At 57.6% G+C, this 19,093-nt stretch overlaps 3 protein-coding genes across 5 annotated transcripts; 2 read left to right on the top strand and 1 right to left on the bottom strand.

The window, feature by feature from the left end:
• Nucleotides 1-314: 314 nt before the first annotated feature.
• Nucleotides 315-4,396, top strand: LOC102392729 (FGF1 intracellular binding protein). Its single transcript, XM_006056442.3, has 10 exons — nt 315-509; nt 711-909; nt 1,113-1,239; nt 2,160-2,260; nt 2,772-2,905; nt 3,191-3,299; nt 3,376-3,439; nt 3,677-3,763; nt 3,850-3,947; nt 4,277-4,396. Exons 1-10 carry the CDS (start codon nt 425-427, stop codon nt 4,344-4,346), a joined length of 1,074 nt encoding a protein of 357 aa, XP_006056504.1. The 5' UTR covers nt 315-424; the 3' UTR covers nt 4,347-4,396.
• A 196-nt stretch (nt 4,397-4,592) lies between these two features.
• On the bottom strand, nt 4,593-8,054 carry CTSW (cathepsin W). Of its 2 annotated transcripts, none has more exons than XM_025286683.3 (10): nt 7,928-8,054; nt 7,571-7,655; nt 6,665-6,799; nt 6,154-6,302; nt 5,906-6,002; nt 5,736-5,816; nt 5,508-5,633; nt 5,233-5,297; nt 4,941-5,150; nt 4,593-4,859 (listed from the first exon to the last, which is right to left on the bottom strand). In XM_025286683.3, exons 1-10 carry the CDS (start codon nt 8,012-8,014, stop codon nt 4,749-4,751), a joined length of 1,146 nt encoding a protein of 381 aa, XP_025142468.2. In that variant the 5' UTR covers nt 8,015-8,054; the 3' UTR covers nt 4,593-4,748. The 2 variants fall into 2 exon arrangements, with proteins under 2 accessions (XP_025142468.2, XP_025142469.2); XM_025286684.3 differs by having other exon boundaries at nt 6,665-6,778.
• Nucleotides 8,055-11,797: 3,743 nt separating this feature from the next.
• On the top strand, nt 11,798-19,093 carry EFEMP2 (EGF containing fibulin extracellular matrix protein 2). Of its 2 annotated transcripts, none has more exons than XM_025286681.2 (12): nt 11,798-11,957; nt 12,247-12,364; nt 12,594-12,642; nt 13,285-13,491; nt 14,071-14,193; nt 14,462-14,578; nt 14,723-14,842; nt 16,713-16,832; nt 16,920-17,046; nt 17,282-17,477; nt 18,338-18,502; nt 18,780-19,093. In XM_025286681.2, the coding sequence occupies exons 2-11, from the start codon at nt 12,254-12,256 to the stop codon at nt 18,497-18,499; spliced, it is 1,332 nt and encodes a 443-aa protein (XP_025142466.1). In that variant the 5' UTR covers nt 11,798-11,957; nt 12,247-12,253; the 3' UTR covers nt 18,500-18,502; nt 18,780-19,093. The 2 variants fall into 2 exon arrangements, with proteins under 2 accessions (XP_025142466.1, XP_025142465.1); XM_025286680.2 differs by having other exon boundaries at nt 18,759-19,093.

The following is a 19,093-nucleotide window of genomic DNA, read 5'->3' as shown; positions in this document are numbered from 1 at the left end:
CATTCAGGATACAGGTCAAAGTAGTGGGGCTCCCCGCAAAAGGGCACAGAACAACCAGGAGGATATGAGGGTGAAGGTTGCTGGGATAGGGACAACTAGCCAGAGGCCTTGGCTCTGGATGCCCTCCTGCAAACCCGGCCGGCGTGAGGGTGGGGTGGGCTGGGCTGGGCTGGGCTGGGCATCGAGGAACCCGAGATTCCCCCTCCCGCTGGGAGGAGGGGCTACCCAACCGTCTCCGCCTCAGCTTCTTTCCTCGCGGCTCCTGCCCAGACTAGCTCTGTCCCGGAAGTGGTCCTTCTCTGGCTCCGGGTGCCGGGAGACGAATGTCAGTGCTCCCGGAAGTGGCCCGGCGGCGGCGCGCCGGGCCCGGGCAGTGCTCGCTCCTGCTGGGGCGCTGCGGTAGCGCCCGGGTCCGGGCGTCGCCATGACCAGCGAACTGGACATCTTCGTGGGGAACACGACCCTCATCGACGAGGACGTGTATCGCCTTTGGCTGGACGGTTATTCGGGTCTGTGGGGGGCTGACTGGGGGAGCCGGTCTGGCGGAGCGGTTGTTTTGGATGGAAGAGGGGGCCAAGCCAGGACTAGGCTTCCTATAGGGCAGTGGGCAGAGGCCTGGGAGTATGAAATGCCTGGGGCTCGGGGCTGAAATCCCTGAAGAACTTATAGGGTCGGCGGGGCCGGGCCTGATGCCAGCCCTCGCTTCCCAGTGAGCGACGCGGTGGCCCTGAGGGTGCGCTCGGGAATTCTGGAGCAGACCGGCGCCACAGCAGCGGTGCTGCAGAGCGACACCATGGACCACTACCGGACTTTCCACATGCTCGAGCGCCTGCTCCACGCGCCTCCCAAGCTGCTTCACCAGCTCATTTTCCAGATCCCGCCCTCTCGACAGGCGCTGCTCATCGAGAGGTGCTCACCTGGCGGGTGGTGGGGACGCCAATCAGTCTGGCCATGTACCCATTTTGCAGGCTGACGATGAGGCCCGGGGACGGTCGGGACTTACCCAAGCCGGGAGAAAGTTGAGAGCAGAAGGGGCCAAACCCAGGTCCTGTCAGCTCTCCTCTCACCTCTTTTTATGCAAAGTCAGTAGTGTTGTCCCCAACTCCCCACAGGTATTATGCCTTTGACGAGGCCTTCGTGCGGGAGGTGCTGGGCAAAAAGCTGTCTAAGGGCACCAAGAAAGACCTGGATGATATCAGCACCAAAACAGGCATCACCCTCAAGAGCTGCCGGAGACAGGTGGGCGCTGCAGCCGTCTGCAGCCCACCCCTTTGCGCCATCCCTTTGGTTCCTGCCTCACCTCCAGCCCACTCCAACACCTCTGTGGCAGTGCCTTCATTTCCACTCTCCTCTCTTTTTGCCCCTTCCAAGCCGTCCCCTGCTCTTGAGCCAGAGTGACCTCTCAGAAGCTTACATTTTTACCTTAGCTTTCTTCTGCTCACGAACTTTGAATGGCTCCCATTCTTTCCTATAGCAGCCACATTCCTTGGCCTTGATCTTCAGACCCTCCTATCATCCTGTCCCTGCCCCCCTCTTTAGACTCCCCAGCCCTGGCTTGCTTTTGCTCATCTGCCCCTGCCTGTATTATTTTTACAGGGTATTATTTTAGGACATATCTACCCCTTGAAATCTAAGGCAGGGTCAGGGGTTGAGGGGGGTGGTCATATACCACCTTGTCCAAAAGCCTTGCCAGTGGTGCCAGGAAGAAGTAACCCTTCTAACTGGGCCTTTAGGGTTTTCCTGTGTGATTCCTGTGAGCTCCCCAAGATGGCTTAGTATTTGCTCTTTTTTGAGTTCCTGGGGCTTAGCCAGGAAGGTCAGTTTCAGCACAAACTAGTGAAGAACTAGAGAGCATGATGCTAAAATAGGGGTGAATTTGTTGATAAGAGTGAGTAAACATTTATCCAAGGCAAGAAGGCAGAAGCTGGTGAACATTTGGGGAATTGATAAGAGGTATTAATAATTAATGGGGCTTTCCAGGTGGCACATTGGTAAAGAATCCACCTGCCAATGCAGGGGATAATAGTTTGTTGAAGGAATAGCAAATACTCCATCCGTGTCTGGTGATTGGATAGGTGGGTCAGTGACAGAGGGATGCTCACGCAACAGTTTATTGAGTGAGCAACCTGACCAGTCCTTCTCCTCAAACTGCCCTGCAGTTCGACAACTTTAAGCGCGTCTTCAAGGTGGTGGAGGAAATGCGGGGCTCCCTGGTGGATAACATCCAGCAGCACTTCCTCCTGTCCGACCGGCTGGCCAGGTGAGGGGCCAGGAGAGGGGCCAGGTGAGGAGCCAACTGCCTCCCCCTCCTGCACACTCCTTCCTTATACCCTGAAGCTGACCCTTGTTTTCTGCCCCAAGCTGCATGACCTCCATGCTGTAGGAGGGCAATGGTTATCCCTCTCTTGGGTTGTACTTTGGTTCAGACTGGCCTGGGTTGGAATCCCAGCCTGGCCATTCACCAGCTGTACTGTTGTGAGGTGCCATGGGTAAAGCCCATGATGGCACAGCCCCTGGGGCTTAGTAAGTACTCAGTAAGTGGTCGCTGTTACCCTGTGGTCTCCCACCATGTCCCTTAGGAGACCCGGGCTGAAACCTTCTCTTTGCCCAGAGGAGGAGGCCCAGAGAGACGTGACTTGAAACCCATCACACAGTGAGTTAGGGTAGAGAGAGGCCAGAACACGGAGGTCCCGCCGATGTTGTAGCTGGGAACTGCTTGCTAAGAAGGAATTTCAAGCCCTGATGGACCCCCTCCTCTCCCTACCCCGCAGGGACTATGCAGCCATCGTCTTCTTTGCCAATAATCGCTTTGAGACGGGGAAGAAAAAACTGCAGTATCTGAGCTTTGGGGACTTTGCCTTCTGTGCTGAGCTCATGATCCAAAACTGGACCCTCGGAGCCGTCGGTGAGGCTCCCACTGACCCGGGTGCAGGCCCCGTTCCCAGCAGCCCTTCTTCTTCAGGGCCCCTGCCCAGCCGCTTCTGCTCACGGCCCAGTGCCCCCACACACAGCTTGTCTGCAGACAAGGGACCCACAGCGTCTCTCTGGCTTGGGGCCAGTCCCTCCAGCTCTGTCACACCCAGCGTGCTCTTTTGTGGGGTGCCATGAAGTGGTGGGGGGGGAAGCTCAGGCTATCACAGGAGGCATTTTTTAATCTCCCACGTCAATTCCCTTCATGGGCCTCACTTAGACTCCCAGGTGGATGACATGGACATGGACTTAGACAAGGAGTTTCTCCAGGACTTGAAGGAGCTCAAGGTGCTTGTGGCTGACAAGGACCTTCTAGACCTGCACAAGAGGTGACCCTGGGGTCTGTGGGGCGGGGCCTGAAGTGGGCGCCCAGGCAGCGCGGGCCTTGACCCTGTCTTCCTTCAGCTTGGTGTGCACTGCCCTCCGGGGGAAGCTTGGTGTCTTTTCGGAGATGGAAGCCAACTTCAAGGTCTGTGGCCCAGTCCAGCCTCTATCCTTGGGGCATCTTCAGCCTCCAGAGCCCTGTCCCCCCCAGCGGCTCTGCTGTTGGCTTCAGGCAGTGCTGCTGTTCCCTCTGCCTGCCCCTGGGGGGAGCCAGCTCTTAAACGCTGGGGAGTTACTTGATTGAGGGAGGTGGATAGATGTGGTTTCAGCCCCCAGCCTCTTTCGGACAGAAGGCAGAACTCCCAGGCTCCCTCCCCGACAGAACCTGTCCCGGGGGCTGGTGAACGTGGCCGCCAAGCTGACCCACAATAAGGATGTCAGAGACCTGTTTGTAGACCTCGTGGAGAAGGTGAGTTGTTCTGCTGGCTGCCCTCTGACCCCATCCTGGCCTGTCCCTGGGCTGTACCAGTGCTGGATGTTACCTTGGACCCACAGTTCGTGGAACCCTGCCGCTCCGACCACTGGCCGCTGAATGACGTGCGGTTTTTCCTGAATCAGTATTCGGCTTCGGTCCACTCCCTGGATGGCTTCCGGTGAGAGATCTCAGGCTTCCTTATCCTACTGGCCCCCTGCTGGGGCCCAGCTCTCTTGCAGACTCTGAGTTCCCTGTTCTTTGGCCCTGGGGTTGGAAGTCACTCTGTTGACCAGAGTCTCAGCTCCATCGCTGAGAAACTGACCTGATCTTGACAAGTTCCTTTCTCTCTGTGTGCCTCCGTTCCTTCAGACATAAGCTGGGGGTGACAGCATTAAGGCTTATAGGAATCCTGTGAGGATTAAACGAGGGAAGGTGTTGAGAGCACGTGGAGCAGGGTCATGGGGATCCAGTCGACATCAGCCAACACCATTACTGTTACCATTGCAGGCACCAGGCGCTCTGGGACCGCTACATGGGCACCCTCCGTGGCTGCCTCCTGCGCCTCTATCATGACTGAGGCCCCTCCCCCGCCCTGGCCACACTGACAATAAAGTTGCCATGACTTTGGAGGAGGCTGTGAGTGGGTACACACATGGGTCCGCGTATGGAAGTGTGTGCCCGTTGCACACGTACGTCTCTTTGGGTGTTATGGTGTATGAGGATGTATGTGTTCATTGACCGCACAGGGACAGGAACATGTCGGAGAACGGTATCTACTCGCTCCCCATCAATTTCCCCACCCCAGCCGTGACCACTCCAAAGACAGGGGTCTTGTCTGCTTTATTCAATCCCCAGCAAGAATACTGGGGAACTAGGCAAAAGCCTTGGGGCAGGTGGCAAGGGAAGGTAACCGGCACAGCAGGAGAGAGCCAAGGGGCAGCCAGGCAGCCTCAGGGAGGGCAAGAGACTTCAGGCAGCCTCAGGGAGGGCAAGAGACTTGCTGCCGCTTATTAGGTTTGTCCACTCTGGCGGTGACCGGGAACTTGGTGATGCCACAGGTGTTACTCCCTCGATGCAGCCGGAAATAGCCCTAAGAAGTTAGGGCCCATCAGCGCCAGACAGCAGGGAGAGGTCTGTCCTGCCCTGTCCGCCCCCAGTAGATTACACTCACCTCCTCACCCCACTGAGGCCCCCAGGAGTTCTTCAGGATCCAGTATGCCATGGAGTGGCGAGGGCGTGCGTAGGATCCGAATGAGGCCGCCTTCCCCTGCCTCCCCTCCACCGACTTGGTTTTACCAAAACCCACCAGCAGGACAGAATGATCCACTTGTGTGGGGTCACAGGTGGTAGGTGTGGCCTTGATCACACCCTTCTGGTATTGCTGCAGGGGCAGAGAGGCCGAGTCTGGGGCCACCTCCCCTATATGCACCCCCCGCCCCACCCCATTCCCTACCTTATCTCACCTGCAGTAGCGTCATATTGATGGTCACGGTGATGGGGCCTTCGGTGGCCAAGTGCCTGGCAATGCCTGGGGGTGGAAGGTGCCATCTAGCCCTGCCACTCCTTCATCCCCTGCTCCCGGCTCATGGGCATCTCTATCTATCTCTTCCTCTTTTCCACCCTCTAGCCCCCACCCCCAGAGATGCCTCTGTCTCTGTCTATAGCCCTGTCTGTCCTGGTCCGTCTGTCCCTGTCCGTCTCCCCCCTGTGCCCACCCGTGTCCCCATTGTGCCCGCACTCTGCTCGCAGGCCTGCAGTATTATGAAATCCTGGATCCAGGCCACCTTCTTGTACTTCTTAGCCAGGCACCTGTGGGTTTTGCCACTCCTATTGAATGGATAGTCCTTCTCAGTAGCCAGGCCACCTAGAGATAAGCAAGGCCCAGGAGGAGGCTCAGTTCAGCTCGGGAACAGTACCTGCCCCATCCTCCCCCCGCCATGACTGCCCGGAGCAGCCAGGCACTCACTGTTGTTGAGGACTGTGAGGAACGCATCCCAGACGAAGCCACCCCTGCAGCCGTTCCCACAGCGGTCACAGTCTAGCAGCTCTGGTGCCAGAAGGGACAATGTGTGTGCCCAGGCCTCAGGCACCCCCGCCTCCTTTGGCCCCCACCCCCGCCCCTGCCCCCAGCCATACGCTGCACGGAGACCTCCACGAAGTGTCTGAACTTGATGGCCCATAGGGCCTCGATGTTGCCCGCTGCCGCCATGGCCCAGCAACAGTTGCAGTTTCGCTAGTGCGGAAAGGATGGCGGCAGTGGAGGCGGGTAAAGACTGCAGGCCCTCTCCTCCCCGCCTCCCCACGCCCCCCACGCACCCCCCGACCCGCCCCCGCCCTGGGGCTGGACTGGGCCAGGCTGCTGGGCTTGGGGTGGAGGCAGATACCTGGTCCCTGATGGGTGAGATGGGGCCAACTTTTCGCCAGTCACAGGTCTGGGGCTGTGATTCCCCCCACTCTTCAGACCCCACCTTTCTGCTCACACCGAGGGCCTCTCCAGCCACCCGGTTTCCATAAAGCTGGACAAACTCCTCCTCTGGGGACACATGGGGCCATGAAGTTCACTGTTTTGACCCCTCCCCCCACATCCTGCCTCCCACCCCAGCCATCCACATCCTGAGCCATTTGAGTCCCTGTAATGCCCCTGGAGGCAGAAAGATGAGGACCCTGAGGCCTAGAGGGAGGCCAGGTTCCTTGCTGGGGTGCACAGCCCTGCACCTGGTGTCTCTGTGAGCTGGGCTACCGCCCAGGCCTCCACAGAGTTCCTGCCCTGATCTTGAATTCAGGGCAAACCCCCAGCTCGGGAGTCCCTCTGGGGAACAGAAGTCAAGTCAGCCTGGTATCTGCTGGGGAAGATCCTGCTTCCCCGCCTACCACTCATTGCCAGGAGTCCAGTACCTTTGAGGTCACTGAATTGAGTCACCCCAAACTCAGCCGTGCCCAGGTCCTCCTCCTGCAGCCGCTGAGCCTTGGCCAGGTTTTGGGCAAAGATGTCCAGGCGGCGGGCGTACTCTAGACCAAAAGGAGGTTGTCCTAGGCTGGCTCGCAAGCCCCCAGAGACAGGAAGCGGCCACCAGTTTGGCTTTCCACCCACACTCTCCCAGGTAAGCACTGGCTCCTTTCCTATGGTCCTTGCAGACCCCGCTACAGACACCTGGACCAAGGAAGTGGCTCCCCAGGGCCCCTACGGTTGGGGTTTCATTGAAGGCAGGTAGAGAGTATCTGCCCACCTGGAGAAGAAGCCAAGTGAAAGGTTGGAAGGCTAGTGACAAGGGAAAGGTGGGTGGTCAGAGACCGACTTCCTGCCAGGTCATCTCTGTCTCTACTTCACACCTCTGGCCGCAAGTCTGTGGCTGGAACATGGCAGGGGAGGGTTGGGGTACAAGTCCCTGGCACAGGAAGTCAGGCTGAAAGGTGCCCACGGACCTCCCCCATGGGAGATGAGATTCAGAGGGCAGGAACAGGGCTGGCAACGCATGGGAGAGGGAATCCACAAAATGGGTAACCCTGGCTGCTTGCTGGATGACTAGCAGTCTTCTGCTGCAGTCACAGGAAAGTGGCTCTGGACGTGACGATCCTCTCGGACCAGTCAAACCCCCAACAGCTACCACCTCCCTCCAGGTTCGTAGCCAAGGAGGATCCCGTCCCCGCTTGTTTGGGAAACCAGGGAGTACACTCTCAGCCCCACGTCACTGTCCTTCTGAGTGGCTTTGGCCAAATGCATTCCCCACCCTGAGCCTGAATGTACTTGTCTGTTAGATGAGAGCAGGGGTTTGGACTGGGGACACATGTGCCCCGGCATACCTGCTGGATTTGGATAACTCCGGTTGTACTGCATCTGAAACAATCTGAAGACCTCTTTCAGCTCCAGCGGCTGGGGACCTGGGTCCTGGGTGGCGGTGCAGGGTGGGGGGCGGGGGGTGTAAAAAGAGCAGTGGGGAGGGGGTGAGGTGAGGAGTCATGGCGGGGACCACACCTCAGCTCCCACCCGAGCTGGGACTGGACTAGGGGAGCAACCGGTTCACCCGCTTTTCTCCCTGTGTGGGCCTGAGCACATGGATCATCCCTTCAGTCTCAGTTACTCCCTCTGAGAAATAGGAACAAACCCCTGTTTCTGCCGGGGTGAGCCCCAGACATGGGGAGAAAGTTGGGGACACTTACCTGGCCCCTGAGGGAATCCTTGATGCCTTGAGCCAGGCCTGCCACCAGCAGGGCCAGGAGGCAGGAGAGATGGACAGTTGGTGCCATGATGCGGCAGACTAGAGTGTCTGGGGCAGGAAACTGCAGACCAAGGTAGAGGGGCTTAGAGGGTGGAGCTGGAGAAACCACAAAAGGGAAACCAGGTCAGGAAGGGGAGGAGGACCCCACACACACACACATACATAAGAGGGCTTCAGGCTTCTGTCTCAGCACGGCCCCTGCCTGCCAGTACCCCACTCTACCTATTGTCTTTATTCAGCAGAGGCTCTCTGCCAACCCTGTCCTGGGCAGTCCTAAGGATGTGGAGATGGATCTGGCCTTAAGGGGACAGGAGGAGACAGATGCTAAGTGGGCAGTGACAATATAGGGCCATTGGTGCCTGGAAGGGGAAACAGGGCTATGGGAGCCACAGGCCCTAATGATGGGGGGGTGTAAATGGTGGTCAGTACCCCCCAGGAAGCATTCTTGCTCATCCTACTACAAAGCTCAGTCAGCTCAGGAGTCACCTCCAAGAAGCTCACCTATCCTGTGGTATAACCTGCAGTCCCTTGAGTCCCCGCTGTGCGCACACCGGATGTGTCTGCCTTGCTTGTATCCTCAGCACCCAGGAAGGGGCTGCATGCAGAGCTGGCTCAGGGGGGATTTGCTGGCTTAGTGATTAGTCATTTTTGTTAACGAGAAAAGTTCAGGGTCCAGGAGACAGCAAGTGGCAGCTACGACCTCCTCTGTTCTTCATTCTTGTCACAGTCTGGGGACGGGAAGAGGTATGTGAATGGGCTTCAGGGAGCAGGAAGATAGCAGGATTGGCACCTCAGACAGAGCCAGGCCGGAGGCTGAGGCCTGGGCAGGGGTGTTAGCACCTGTCACTTGTGCCTTGAAGTGGGTTCTTGGGTTCGGGGGCTTTCACATGGACCTTCAGTCTGAGAACCAGCATCCAAGACCAGAGACAGGCGAGAAAAAGAACTGGTTTTCTGGGGTTTCCATGGGGTTGGGAGCCAGGGGAAGGGATCCATTCATTCATGTGCTGATTACCTCATTTCTTCGTTCATTGGGAATCTTCCCAAAGCCATGAGGTCCCTTTTTGCTGCACAAAAGGGACCCTTTTGTGATCCCTTTTTTGATCCCCAACACACGCGAACCATGTAGTAAGCCAAGGGTCTCCCCTGGGGAAAAAAAAGAAGAGAATGATGCTGACTTTATTAAAACGCAGTAGAGGACTTCCCTGGTGGTTCAGTGGATAAGAATCTGCCTGCCCATGCAGGGAACATGGGTTCAATCCCTGGAATCCAGGAAGATGCCACATGCAGAGGAACAGCTAACTTTGTGAACCTCATCTACCGAGCCTGTGCTCTAGAGCCTGGGAGCCAAAACTACTGAGCCCATGTACTGCGACTACTGAAGCCTGTGCACGTGAATCCTGTGCTTTGCAACAAGAGAAGCCACTTCAATGAAAAGCCCGTACACCACAAAGAAGAGAAGCCCAGCTTACTGCAACTAGAGAGAAAGCCTGCACGCAGCACCAAAGACCCAGCCCAGCCATAAGTAAATAAATTGAAAAAATGCAGTAGGCAGATTATCTGCAGGAGGGTACCTGGCTCCATGATTCTAGTTCCCAGTCATGTGTCCCACGCTGGTTTTAGCCATGTGTGACCTATGACTAAGGGCCCCCCGTCACCCCCAGAGCTGGAGGTTTAAAATAACAGCTTTAGGTTCCTGCTTGACCAGTAGTTGAGAATCTGCCTGCCAATGCAGGAGATGCAGGTTCAATTCCTGGTCTGGGAAGATCCCACAAGCTGCAGGGCAACTGAGCCCATTAGCCACAGCTATTGAGCCTATGCTGTAGAGCCTGGGAGTTGTAACTACTGAAGCCTGTGTACAGAGCCTGTGCTCTGCAACAAGAGAAGCCACCGCAGTGGGAAGCCCATTCACTGCAACTAGAGAAAGCCCTCCAGCAGCAGTGAAGACCCAGCACAGTCTAAATAAATAAATAAAATAGTTTTATGGAGGTATAATTCACATACCATAAAATTTACCATTTTAAAGTGTTTAGATAATTCAGTGATTTTTCATGTATTTGCATAACTGTGCAACCATCACCACTCTAATTTCAGAGCATTCTCATCATCCCAAAAGAAATCCCATACCCATCAGAAATCGTTCTCACATTCTCCTCTTCCCTGGCAATCACTAGTTTGTTTTTCAGATTTGCCTATTCTGGTTGTGTCATAAAAATGGAATATGTGGCCTTTTGTGTCTGGCTTCTTTCAACTGATGTCATGTTCAAGATTCATCCATGTTGTGGCACATATCAGTACTTCATTCCTTTTTATGGCAGAATAATGTTCTATCGTCATTTTTTGTTTCTCCTTTCATCAATAGATGAACATTCCTTTGGTTCTATATTTTCAACAATTACGAATAGTGTTACTATGAACACTGTGTACAGATTTGTGTGTGTGTGTGTGGACATATGTTTTCAATCCCCCTGTGTATATACACCTAGGAGTGAAATTGCTGGGTCATGTACTAACATTTTTGAGGACTTGCCAGACTGTTTTCCACAGCAGCCACCCCATCTTACATTCCCACTCATAGTGTGAGGGTTCCAATTTCTCCATACCCTCTCCAGCACTTGTTACTGTCTTTTGGGTTTTAAAGACTTATTATTTTTAGCCTCCTCTCCCCCACCCCTGGCGGGTGGTGGTGGCTGGGAAGAATTTGGAGGTGGGAGGGTGCTCTGCAGTTCATACTGAATCCTGAAGGCTCATCCTAGGACCCACCGGCACGTCCTCTCCTACTCAACGGACAGGGCTGCTAATGGGGGTGACTGTGAGGATAAACAGGGGTGGGAAAGGTAACCGAGGACTCGGCATTTCCCGCACGCCGCCTGCCTCCAGGAGGGAAATCCCTGGACACGCAGCCCTTTCCCGTCTGGCCCCGCCCTGAGACGTGGGCAGGGCAAGACCCCGCCCCTTCCTGGGAGCCAGCTCCGCCCAAACCCCGCCCCTTAGGGCTCTCCAGCTGCTTCGGGAGTAGGCAGAAACCCGGGGACTCGAGGCGGGATGTGTGGGTAGGGGGGACGCTGGCGGGAGGATGGCCAGGAAGGCGAGGGCACCGGACCCGGACCCTGGCGTCCAGCACGCCCAAGTTCAGCCCTGCCCGCCTTCTTAGGGGCTTCCATTCATTCTGGGCCAAATGTGAACTGCCGCCCCCGCCCCAAACTGATGTAGTCTCGCGGACTGAGGACTCGGAGGAGGCCGTTCTGGAGTGAAGGGACCGCCTGGCTGACGACAGCCCTGGGGATGGAGGGGAGAAGGGACCAAGATGGACAGTTCTGGACCCGGGAGCATCTGTTCTTAGGGCTAGGGTCTGGGAACCCTGGACGAAGTTTTGGTATTTCCAGATTGACTGTCCAGGTGTCCAGAATCACATTCCGGAGGGTGCAGAGTGAGAATCCGGAAGTCCCAGGATTATTTGGTGGCCAGGGTGACATTCTGGGAGGCGCAGAGTCTGGGGCCCCCGGCACTGAGGTGTGGGTCCCCAAGAATTCCTGGGGCACAGATTAGGTAGGGTCTAGGTGCGCAGGATGACATTTTGGGGGTGCGCACAGTGAAAGCCTGCAGACTCCTAAGTGAGCCGGGGCCCTGGCATCAGGACCAATGCCCCCAGGATCGAGCGCTGGGGGACCCTGGCCAGGCGCCGGGAGGAGGCTCCGGGCGGCGCTGCGGGGGACCGGGTGGGGGCCTGCGGCCGGCCGGGGGCGGAGAAGCGGGGGGTCGGGGTCCCTCCCCCTGGCGCGGGCTCAGGAATCCGCTGAGGGGCGGGCGGAGGCGCCGGGGTGGGCCGCGCCGCGGCGGGCGGGCGGGCGGGGGGCGCTTCCTGGGGCCGCGCGTCCAGGGAGCTGCGCCGTCCGCCTGTCCGTCTGCCGCAGGCACTGCCGAAGCCAGCCGAGCCGCCGGAGCCGTGGGCCGCGGGGCCGTCGCGGGCCCAAGTGAGTGGCCGTCCATGGGGGGAGGGCGCAAGCCAGCAGTCTAGGCCGAGTCGGCGTCAGCAAGGAGCCGAGAGGCCCGCGCTCCCCGGCTGGAGCCACAGGGGGACCGGGCGGGGGCGGGGCGGCCCCAAGCGAGTGGGCCCTGAACCCCGGCCCGCGCGAGGAGTGGGTCCTCGGTCCAGGGAGGCTCCGGGGCCCTAAGCGGGGTCCCGGGCGGGAGGCGGCAGGGGCACAGGGTTTGGGAGTTGCTGTGGCAGAGGCGCCCTGACCCCTGCCCACCACCTCCCAGCCCCAGGATGCTCCCGTTCGCCTCCTGCCTCCCCGGGTCTCTACTGCTCTGGGCGCTGCTGCTGTTGGTCTTGGGGGCAGCGTCTCCCCAGGATTCCGAGGAGCCCGACAGCTACACGGTGGGGACAGTGGGGCCGCTGGCCTGGGCTGGGCTGGGCAGGGACACCGAGGCCAGGATCCTGGGGTGGCTGCTGCTGGGGAAGATTGTGCCCTCCCTTGGTTGGTGGAGCAGCTGGGGCTATTGTCTGGAGCAGGCCGGGAGGGTGGCCCGCCTTGGGCCTTGGTCTCGGCCTGGTCAGTTAGAGGGGACCAGGGGTGACTACTGGCCACCTCTGGTTCACCTTGTAGGAATGCACAGATGGCTATGAGTGGGACCCTGACAGCCAGCACTGCAGGGGTGAGTATGCTTGGGGGCCAACCTGCCCCAGAGAACCGGAAAGGGGATCACAAAGCCCAGCTCCTAGAGCGGCTGCAGGAGCCCTGTGGCTGTCCCCTGCCCAGCTCTGCCTGGCCGTACGTCACCTGCTGTGGTTCTCAGGGGGCCAACTTGGCTCGGGGTGGAGAAGCCATCCAGGCCCCTCCCCCTTAGAAAAACCCGGGGCACCCTCCCCCCCCCACCCTCTAGAGTCCAGAGACCAACAGGGCGCTGACCACAGGACTGGTTCTTGGACACCTCATCTGATCACTCTGCTATCTCACTCTGCACCATCACGGCCCTGGGCGAGCAGTGCGGGGCGGGGGCGCCGTCAGGAGGCCTGCACATTACTCTTAGGCTGAGTCGGGGCTGAGGCTTCGGGGAGGGATAGAGACCCTCTTGTGGGCAAGAGAATGGGGGTGACCAGGGGAACAGCTGCCCCATCATCAGCCCTGGCAGGCCCCAAGAAGGGGTCCGGGGCAGGCAGCCTTAGCTTGTGGAGTAGAAAGGGAAGGCCCTGCCGGATCACACAGCTTAGAGCAGGCTGAGCTGGGCTCCTGCCTCCCCTGCCCTCCACGGTCCACCCTTGGAGACTGGCTGTGCCCAGCAGGCCCCTCTCTGCAGATGTAAATGAGTGCCTGACCATTCCTGAGGCCTGCAAGGGGGAAATGAAATGTATCAACCATTACGGGGGCTACCTGTGCCTGCCCCGCTCGGCTGCTGTCATCAATGACCTGCATGGAGAGGGACCCCCACCGCCTGTGCCCCCTGCTGAACACCCCCACCCCTGCCTCCCGGGCTATGAGCCTGATGAGCAAGAGCACTGCGTGGGTGAGTAGGCTGCCAATCTTTCTAACAGGTGTCTAGAATTTCCTTTTAAAAACTCATACCTCATGTTCCTCCCTTGCTCAAAAGCCTCCTCAGGGCACTGGGATAACATCCAGACCCTTGCCCAGGTCCTTACCTGCCACAGGTGGTCCCAGTTCCTGTGCCTGTCCTTCCCAGCCCCTCCTGTGGGACCCCCACCTCGACTGCTGCAGATGCTGTGTGAGAGCTCTGCCCCTTGGCCTCTGCTCTGGCCTTTCTGGGTCTGGACCCCACCCCTGGGAGGCACGGACCTTGGAGAAAGGCCCTGGAATCAGTGCCCCTGGGAGTATGGGCAGGGCTTTGTCCTATGTATCCCTGACTTGGGGTCTCCCAGCTTAGGGGTGCCTTTCTCTTTAGCTCAAGGCTAGTAAACTCTTATTTGTGCTGTTGGGTGATGGGTCCACATGTTCCTGTTTTGGGGGTGTCAGTCACCCACACACTCATGTGAGTGGTACCCGACCTGTGTCCTCCCACGTGGAGGAGTCTTGTCATGTTGGGTGGTGCATGGGCTCCCAGGCGGGGGCTGAGTGGTGTGTCTTGCAGATGTGGACGAGTGTGCCCAGGCCCTGCACGACTGCCGCCCCAGCCAGGACTGCCATAACCTGCCTGGGTCCTACCAGTGTACCTGTCCCGACGGCTATCGCAAGATTGGGCCCGAGTGTGTGGGTGAGTCTGGGCCTGTGGCCTGGCTCTCACCCCAACACCTGACCCCCATTCCAACCCACCCCCAGGTTTCACCCCCGCCCCCTGCCACCTCTGCCTGAGCCACCAGACACAGAGAGCTGTATGCGTGTAGTGTGTGAGTCCTGCCTGATCTGGCCCGGCCCAGCCCCCCAGACTCAGGCAAGACGGTGGGTGATGAGGCAGGGTCCCAGCTGGCTTGGGTGGCACCTGACTTCTGCCCTCCACTGTCCTTCCCCTGCCTGCATCCCAGATATAGACGAGTGTCGGTACCGCTACTGCCAACACCGCTGCGTGAACCTGCCTGGCTCCTTTCGCTGCCAGTGTGAGCCGGGCTTCCAGCTGGGGCCCAACAACCGCTCCTGTGTGGGTGAGGCTGGGCTGGGCCAGGCTCAGGGTCCTGGGCAGAGGGGTGTGAGGTGGGGGAACTCCCTTCCTGATCAGCCCAGGTGCAGTGGGAGCTCTGGGCTGCTCCTTGGTTTTCACCTCTCCCCTATTTTCCTGGCACCCCCAGATGTGAACGAATGTGACATGGGGGCTCCGTGTGAGCAGCGCTGCTTCAACTCCTATGGGACCTTCCTATGTCGCTGCCACCAGGGCTATGAGCTGCACCGGGATGGCTTCTCCTGCAGTGGTGAGCGCTCCACCCCTGACACTGGTTCCCTACTGGTCTCCACTGGTCTCTGCTGGTTCCCCAGGCCCTGTGTCATGCCAGCCTCTTGCCACACAGCCCTCCATTTCATGCCTCTAATGTCCCATCCACCCAGCACCCATGTGCCTCCTGGGTACTCTACCCCAGCAGGTGGCAAGGCAACTGCAGAGCTGCCCACCAGAACTTGGGGAAGGCATGGAGGGGAGCAGTTAGGTCCCCACTGAAGCTCGGTAGAGAGATTGAGCAAAGATGGAGGTGCACCCCCTCCCTGGGAGTCAGGCTGATATGTGTGCAAATCCTGGACCAGGGCAAGTCACTCTTCTCTCTGAGTCCATTTCTTCTTCTGTAGAATGGGTTGTCTTGAGAATTAAGTGAGAAAACGACAACAGTCAAGACCTTATACTGTCCTAAGCAGCGACAAAGTTTTACAAAGTGAATTAGCATTTATTGAGAACCTGCCCTGTGCAGTCTGCCAACAATCCTGTGAGATTGTTCTTCTTCTTGTTCAGTCATTAAGTTGTGTCTGACTTTTTGCAATCCCATGCCAGGCTTCCCTACCCTTCACTGTCTCCTGGAGCTTGCTCAAACTCATGTCCGTTGAGCCGGTGATGTCATCCAACCATCTCATCCTCTGTCACCCCCTTCTCTCCTGCCTTCAATCTTTCCCAGCATCAGGGCCTTTTCCAATGAGTCGGTTCTTCACATCAGGTGGCCAAAGTATTTATATCACATCCTATGAAATAAATATGAGTTTTTCCTTCTCTGCAAATTGACATTAATACTTCCCTCAAGTTTTTTGGGGGGATAATTACAAAGAATAAGATAAAATATTTCAACGAAGAGAGGTTGAGTGACTTGCCCAGGGTCACATAGCTGGGCTGAGGTGCGGCCAGGGCTCTCTCTCCATCAACTAGCCATGTACCCTGTTTCTGTTAAGCTTTGTGCTTTGCTGCCAAGTTAAAGCCCCACTGGTGCCTGGCTCAGTGCCGGGCAGCATAAAGGGCACAGAGGAGAAAACCTGGCTCCTGCCTGCGCTGCTCACATTTGGCAGGAGGTGATTGTCGCTTGGGTGGATCGTAGGTTTGCAGGAATTGGGCAAAGTGTTGAAACCCAGAGCAGTCTGGGGTGCGTCAAGGGCTCATCCGGCCTGATCCACTTACTTACTGAAAGGAAACCGAGGTTCCTCAATCAGTAGGATTTAAAGCCAAACCTCTAGATTCCCAGTTCTCTCATTTAGTATCATTTTAGTCTTGGGGCAGAGACAGGTCTGTGAGTGGGGCAGTCTTTTTTTTTTACTTTTGGCAGCACTGGGGTCTGTGGTGCATGGGCTCAGTAGTTGAGCCCCGCTGGCTTACTTGCTCCGTGGTTCTTAGTTCCCTAATCAGGAATCGAACCCACGTCCCCTGCACTGAAAAACGCGTTTTTAAAAATAAATTATTTTTGGTTGCGCTGGGTCTTTGTTGCTGTGCCAGGGCTTTCTCTAGTTCTGGTGCATGGGCTTCTTGTTGTGTGATGGCTTCTCCTGTTGCAGAGCACAGGTTCTAGGGTGCAAGGGCACACGTTGTGGCACATGGGCTCAGTTGCCCCAGGGCATGTGGGGTCTTAGTTCCTGGACCAGGGATCGAACTTGTGTCCCCTGCATTGGCAGGCTGATTCTTAACGACCAGACCACCAGGGAAGTCCCCTGGGCACTCCTTTCTTGAACCCTCTGTCCCCTGCTGAGCTGCAGAGTTGATCTCTTCTGCCTCTTCTTGTCCTGAGCCTAATGTGGGGCCAGGCTCTCTGGATGAGCCCAGGTGGGGCGGAGCTAGGAGGCCGCCCCGGCCCTGTCCTCAGCCCCACCCTCCCTCAGATATCGATGAGTGCAGCTACTCCAGTTACCTCTGCCAGTACCGCTGTGTCAACGAGCCGGGCCGCTTCTCCTGCCACTGTCCACAGGGCTATCAGCTGCTGGCCACGCGCCTGTGCCAAGGTACAGGTTGCCCGGGTAGAGTGGGCAGGGGGGTGTGAGGAGCTGGTGGCCCGGTATCTGGGTTCCAGCCCCTGTCCCCCGGCACAGACATTGACGAGTGTGAGTCGGGTGCACACCAGTGCTCTGAGGCCCAGACTTGTGTCAACTTCCACGGGGGCTACCGCTGTGTGGACACCAACCGCTGTGTGGAGCCTTACGTCCAGGTGTCCGACAAGTGAGTCAATGCCACGCCAGGCCACGGGAGAAACTACAACTCCCAGAGAGCTCTGCGGCTGCCTGGCACCTATTTGGACTGGCAAGTCCTGAAAGCTGATGGGAGTTGTAGTCCTTCGTGACTAAACCACACATGCTGTTCTAGCAGGAGTGGGAAGATCCTTGATTTTGGGGGGTGGGCCAAATTTGAGGGATGGGCTAGAACCTCATTCGTGTCCCCATCTTGGGGTCTCCAGTCGCTGTCTCTGTCCGGCCTCCAACCCCCTGTGCCGGGAGCAGCCCTCATCCATCGTGCACCGCTATATGAGCATCACCTCAGAGCGGAGCGTACCAGCGGACGTGTTCCAAATCCAAGCAACCTCCGTCTACCCTGGTGCCTACAATGCCTTTCAGATCCGTGCTGGAAACTCGCAGGGAGACTTCTACATTAGGGTAAGGCTCTCCCTAACCCCACCCCTCAAGTGGGGTGGGACTTGTATAATCTCCAACTTGAGTTCCAGGAAACTTTAAGTGGAAGATTCAACTATGCCACCATACCCTGCCTCTCCTCTGAAAGTCCCCCCTAACCCCAGGGGTCAGTTTCTGTAGAAAGGTAGGAGTGTTATAAATTGGTACAAACTACAGATAGTTAAATGCAACCCTAGCAAGGCACTTGGACGCTGGGGTTTAAGTCCCTGCACTGGTCTGTGTATCCAGCTTGGATTGCTTCACCCTTAGGATAAGGGACTGGCTTGAGAGGCTGGAGGTAACAGATGCAGCAGAGTGTGGGAAGGCAGGCAAGTGGAGCTGGGTCTTGGAGGGAGAGAGGCAGCAGGGGCTAGTACAGGGCCTGGGGCCTAAGACTCCAGCTCTGGGCTGGTGGAGCTGAGGAGGGAGAGGTTCAGATGTGACTCACAGTGAGGGCCATAGGCTTTGTCTGGTACCAGTGCTGGCTTTCAAGTTTTGGAATTGAGTGTTTTGAAGGTGAGTCTACCTGCCCCAGATTACCAAAGACCCCACTGTTCCCAAGAATCTCATCCTGGGCCTTGAATCATCAGCTGACCATGGTTGACAAAAGAACTAGCTGCAAAGGGCGGGCAGAGCACCAGGAGGGTATTTCTTGGGGGCAGGGTGCAGAGATGTCAAGGGGGTCAGAGAGCTGGATGAGGGCCTGGGATTGCAGGCAGCCGGGGCACTGTGCAGCCAACTGGTTGTGGGTGCCAGATGCGGGGCAGCGAGGTGATGCAGGGGTAGGATTCTGGTGTGTACGTTGATGCAATCCACGTGTCCCCCCCACCCACTGTACCCTGCAGCAAATCAACAATGTCAGCGCCATGCTGGTCCTCGCGCGGCCTGTGACAGGTCCCCGGGAGTACGTGCTGGACCTGGAGATGGTCACCATGAACTCCCTCATGAGCTACCGGGCCAGCTCTGTACTGAGACTCACCGTCTTCGTGGGGGCCTACACCTTCTGAGGGGTGGGTGGGGGGCCCTCAGGGAAGGGGAGGTTCTCTGTAGCTGAGGAGCCTGGGGCTCAGGGATGACTGTGTTCTGCTATAAGGGAAGATGCTCTTGTGAAGGGTAGTAGAGAGAGAAAGGCAATAAAGGGAGAAAGAAGGAGTTCTGGTGGCTGAGGTGGGGGGGCCACGCTGCAGTGAACCCCAGAGTGGGGAAAGGCCAGACTCATGGGAGGCGGGCCACGTCCACCTAAAGGCGGGGCGTGTTTCTGCCCAGGCTGAAGGGCCCCATTGACAGGAGCTGGGAGCTGCAACCCCAAGGCTGGGACTGGCCTACATACCATGGGCACCAGAATCACCCAAGAAGCAAGGAGGTAACGAGGCTGCAGACTCCAGGCCCCAGCCCAGAAACTTGGACTTGGCTGGTCTGCAGCGGGCCTGAAGAATCCTGCTCTAGACAGTGCCAGGAGGCCCTGGGTTTCAATCCCAGCTTGGCCTCAAACTATCAGTTGGGAGAAATCCTAGCAGCTCTGAGTCTCAGTGTTCCAATCCATAAAATGAGGCCACTGGATTGTTAGCGCTTTATAAACTTTTCTTTTCCAAGCTACAGAA

The sequence above is a fragment of the Bubalus bubalis genome, chromosome 5, assembly GCF_019923935.1.
Source record: "Bubalus bubalis isolate 160015118507 breed Murrah chromosome 5, NDDB_SH_1, whole genome shotgun sequence".
Taxonomy (NCBI): Eukaryota; Metazoa; Chordata; class Mammalia; order Artiodactyla; family Bovidae; genus Bubalus; species Bubalus bubalis.
The sequence above is the reverse complement of the archived record's forward strand: the minus strand, read 5'-3'. Positions and strand labels throughout refer to the sequence as shown.

What these genes read in the sequence shown, in the direction of transcription:
- LOC102392729 (XM_006056442.3), top strand. Translation starts at nt 425, where the DNA reads ATGACCAGCGAACTGGACATCTTCGTGGGGAACACGACCCTCATCGAC. An exon ending in TTGGCTGGACGGTTATTCGG is followed by an intron (nt 510 to 710) that starts GTCTGTGGGGGG and finishes CTCGCTTCCCAG; the next exon opens with TGAGCGACGCGGTGGCCCTG. An exon ending in CAGGCGCTGCTCATCGAGAG is followed by an intron (nt 910 to 1,112) that starts GTGCTCACCTGG and finishes AACTCCCCACAG; the next exon opens with GTATTATGCCTTTGACGAGG.
- CTSW (XM_025286683.3), bottom strand. Translation starts at nt 8,014, where the DNA reads ATGGCACCAACTGTCCATCTCTCCTGCCTCCTGGCCCTGCTGGTGGCA. An exon ending in TCTCACCCATCAGGGACCAG is followed by an intron (nt 6,003 to 6,153) that starts GTATCTGCCTCC and finishes TTTCCGCACTAG; the next exon opens with CGAAACTGCAACTGTTGCTG. An exon ending in GGCCTCAGTGGGGTGAGGAG is followed by an intron (nt 4,860 to 4,940) that starts GTGAGTGTAATC and finishes CTAACTTCTTAG; the next exon opens with GGCTATTTCCGGCTGCATCG.
- EFEMP2 (XM_025286681.2), top strand. Translation starts at nt 12,254, where the DNA reads ATGCTCCCGTTCGCCTCCTGCCTCCCCGGGTCTCTACTGCTCTGGGCG. An exon ending in GATTGGGCCCGAGTGTGTGG is followed by an intron (nt 14,194 to 14,461) that starts GTGAGTCTGGGC and finishes CCTGCATCCCAG; the next exon opens with ATATAGACGAGTGTCGGTAC. An exon ending in TACGTCCAGGTGTCCGACAA is followed by an intron (nt 17,047 to 17,281) that starts GTGAGTCAATGC and finishes TGGGGTCTCCAG; the next exon opens with TCGCTGTCTCTGTCCGGCCT.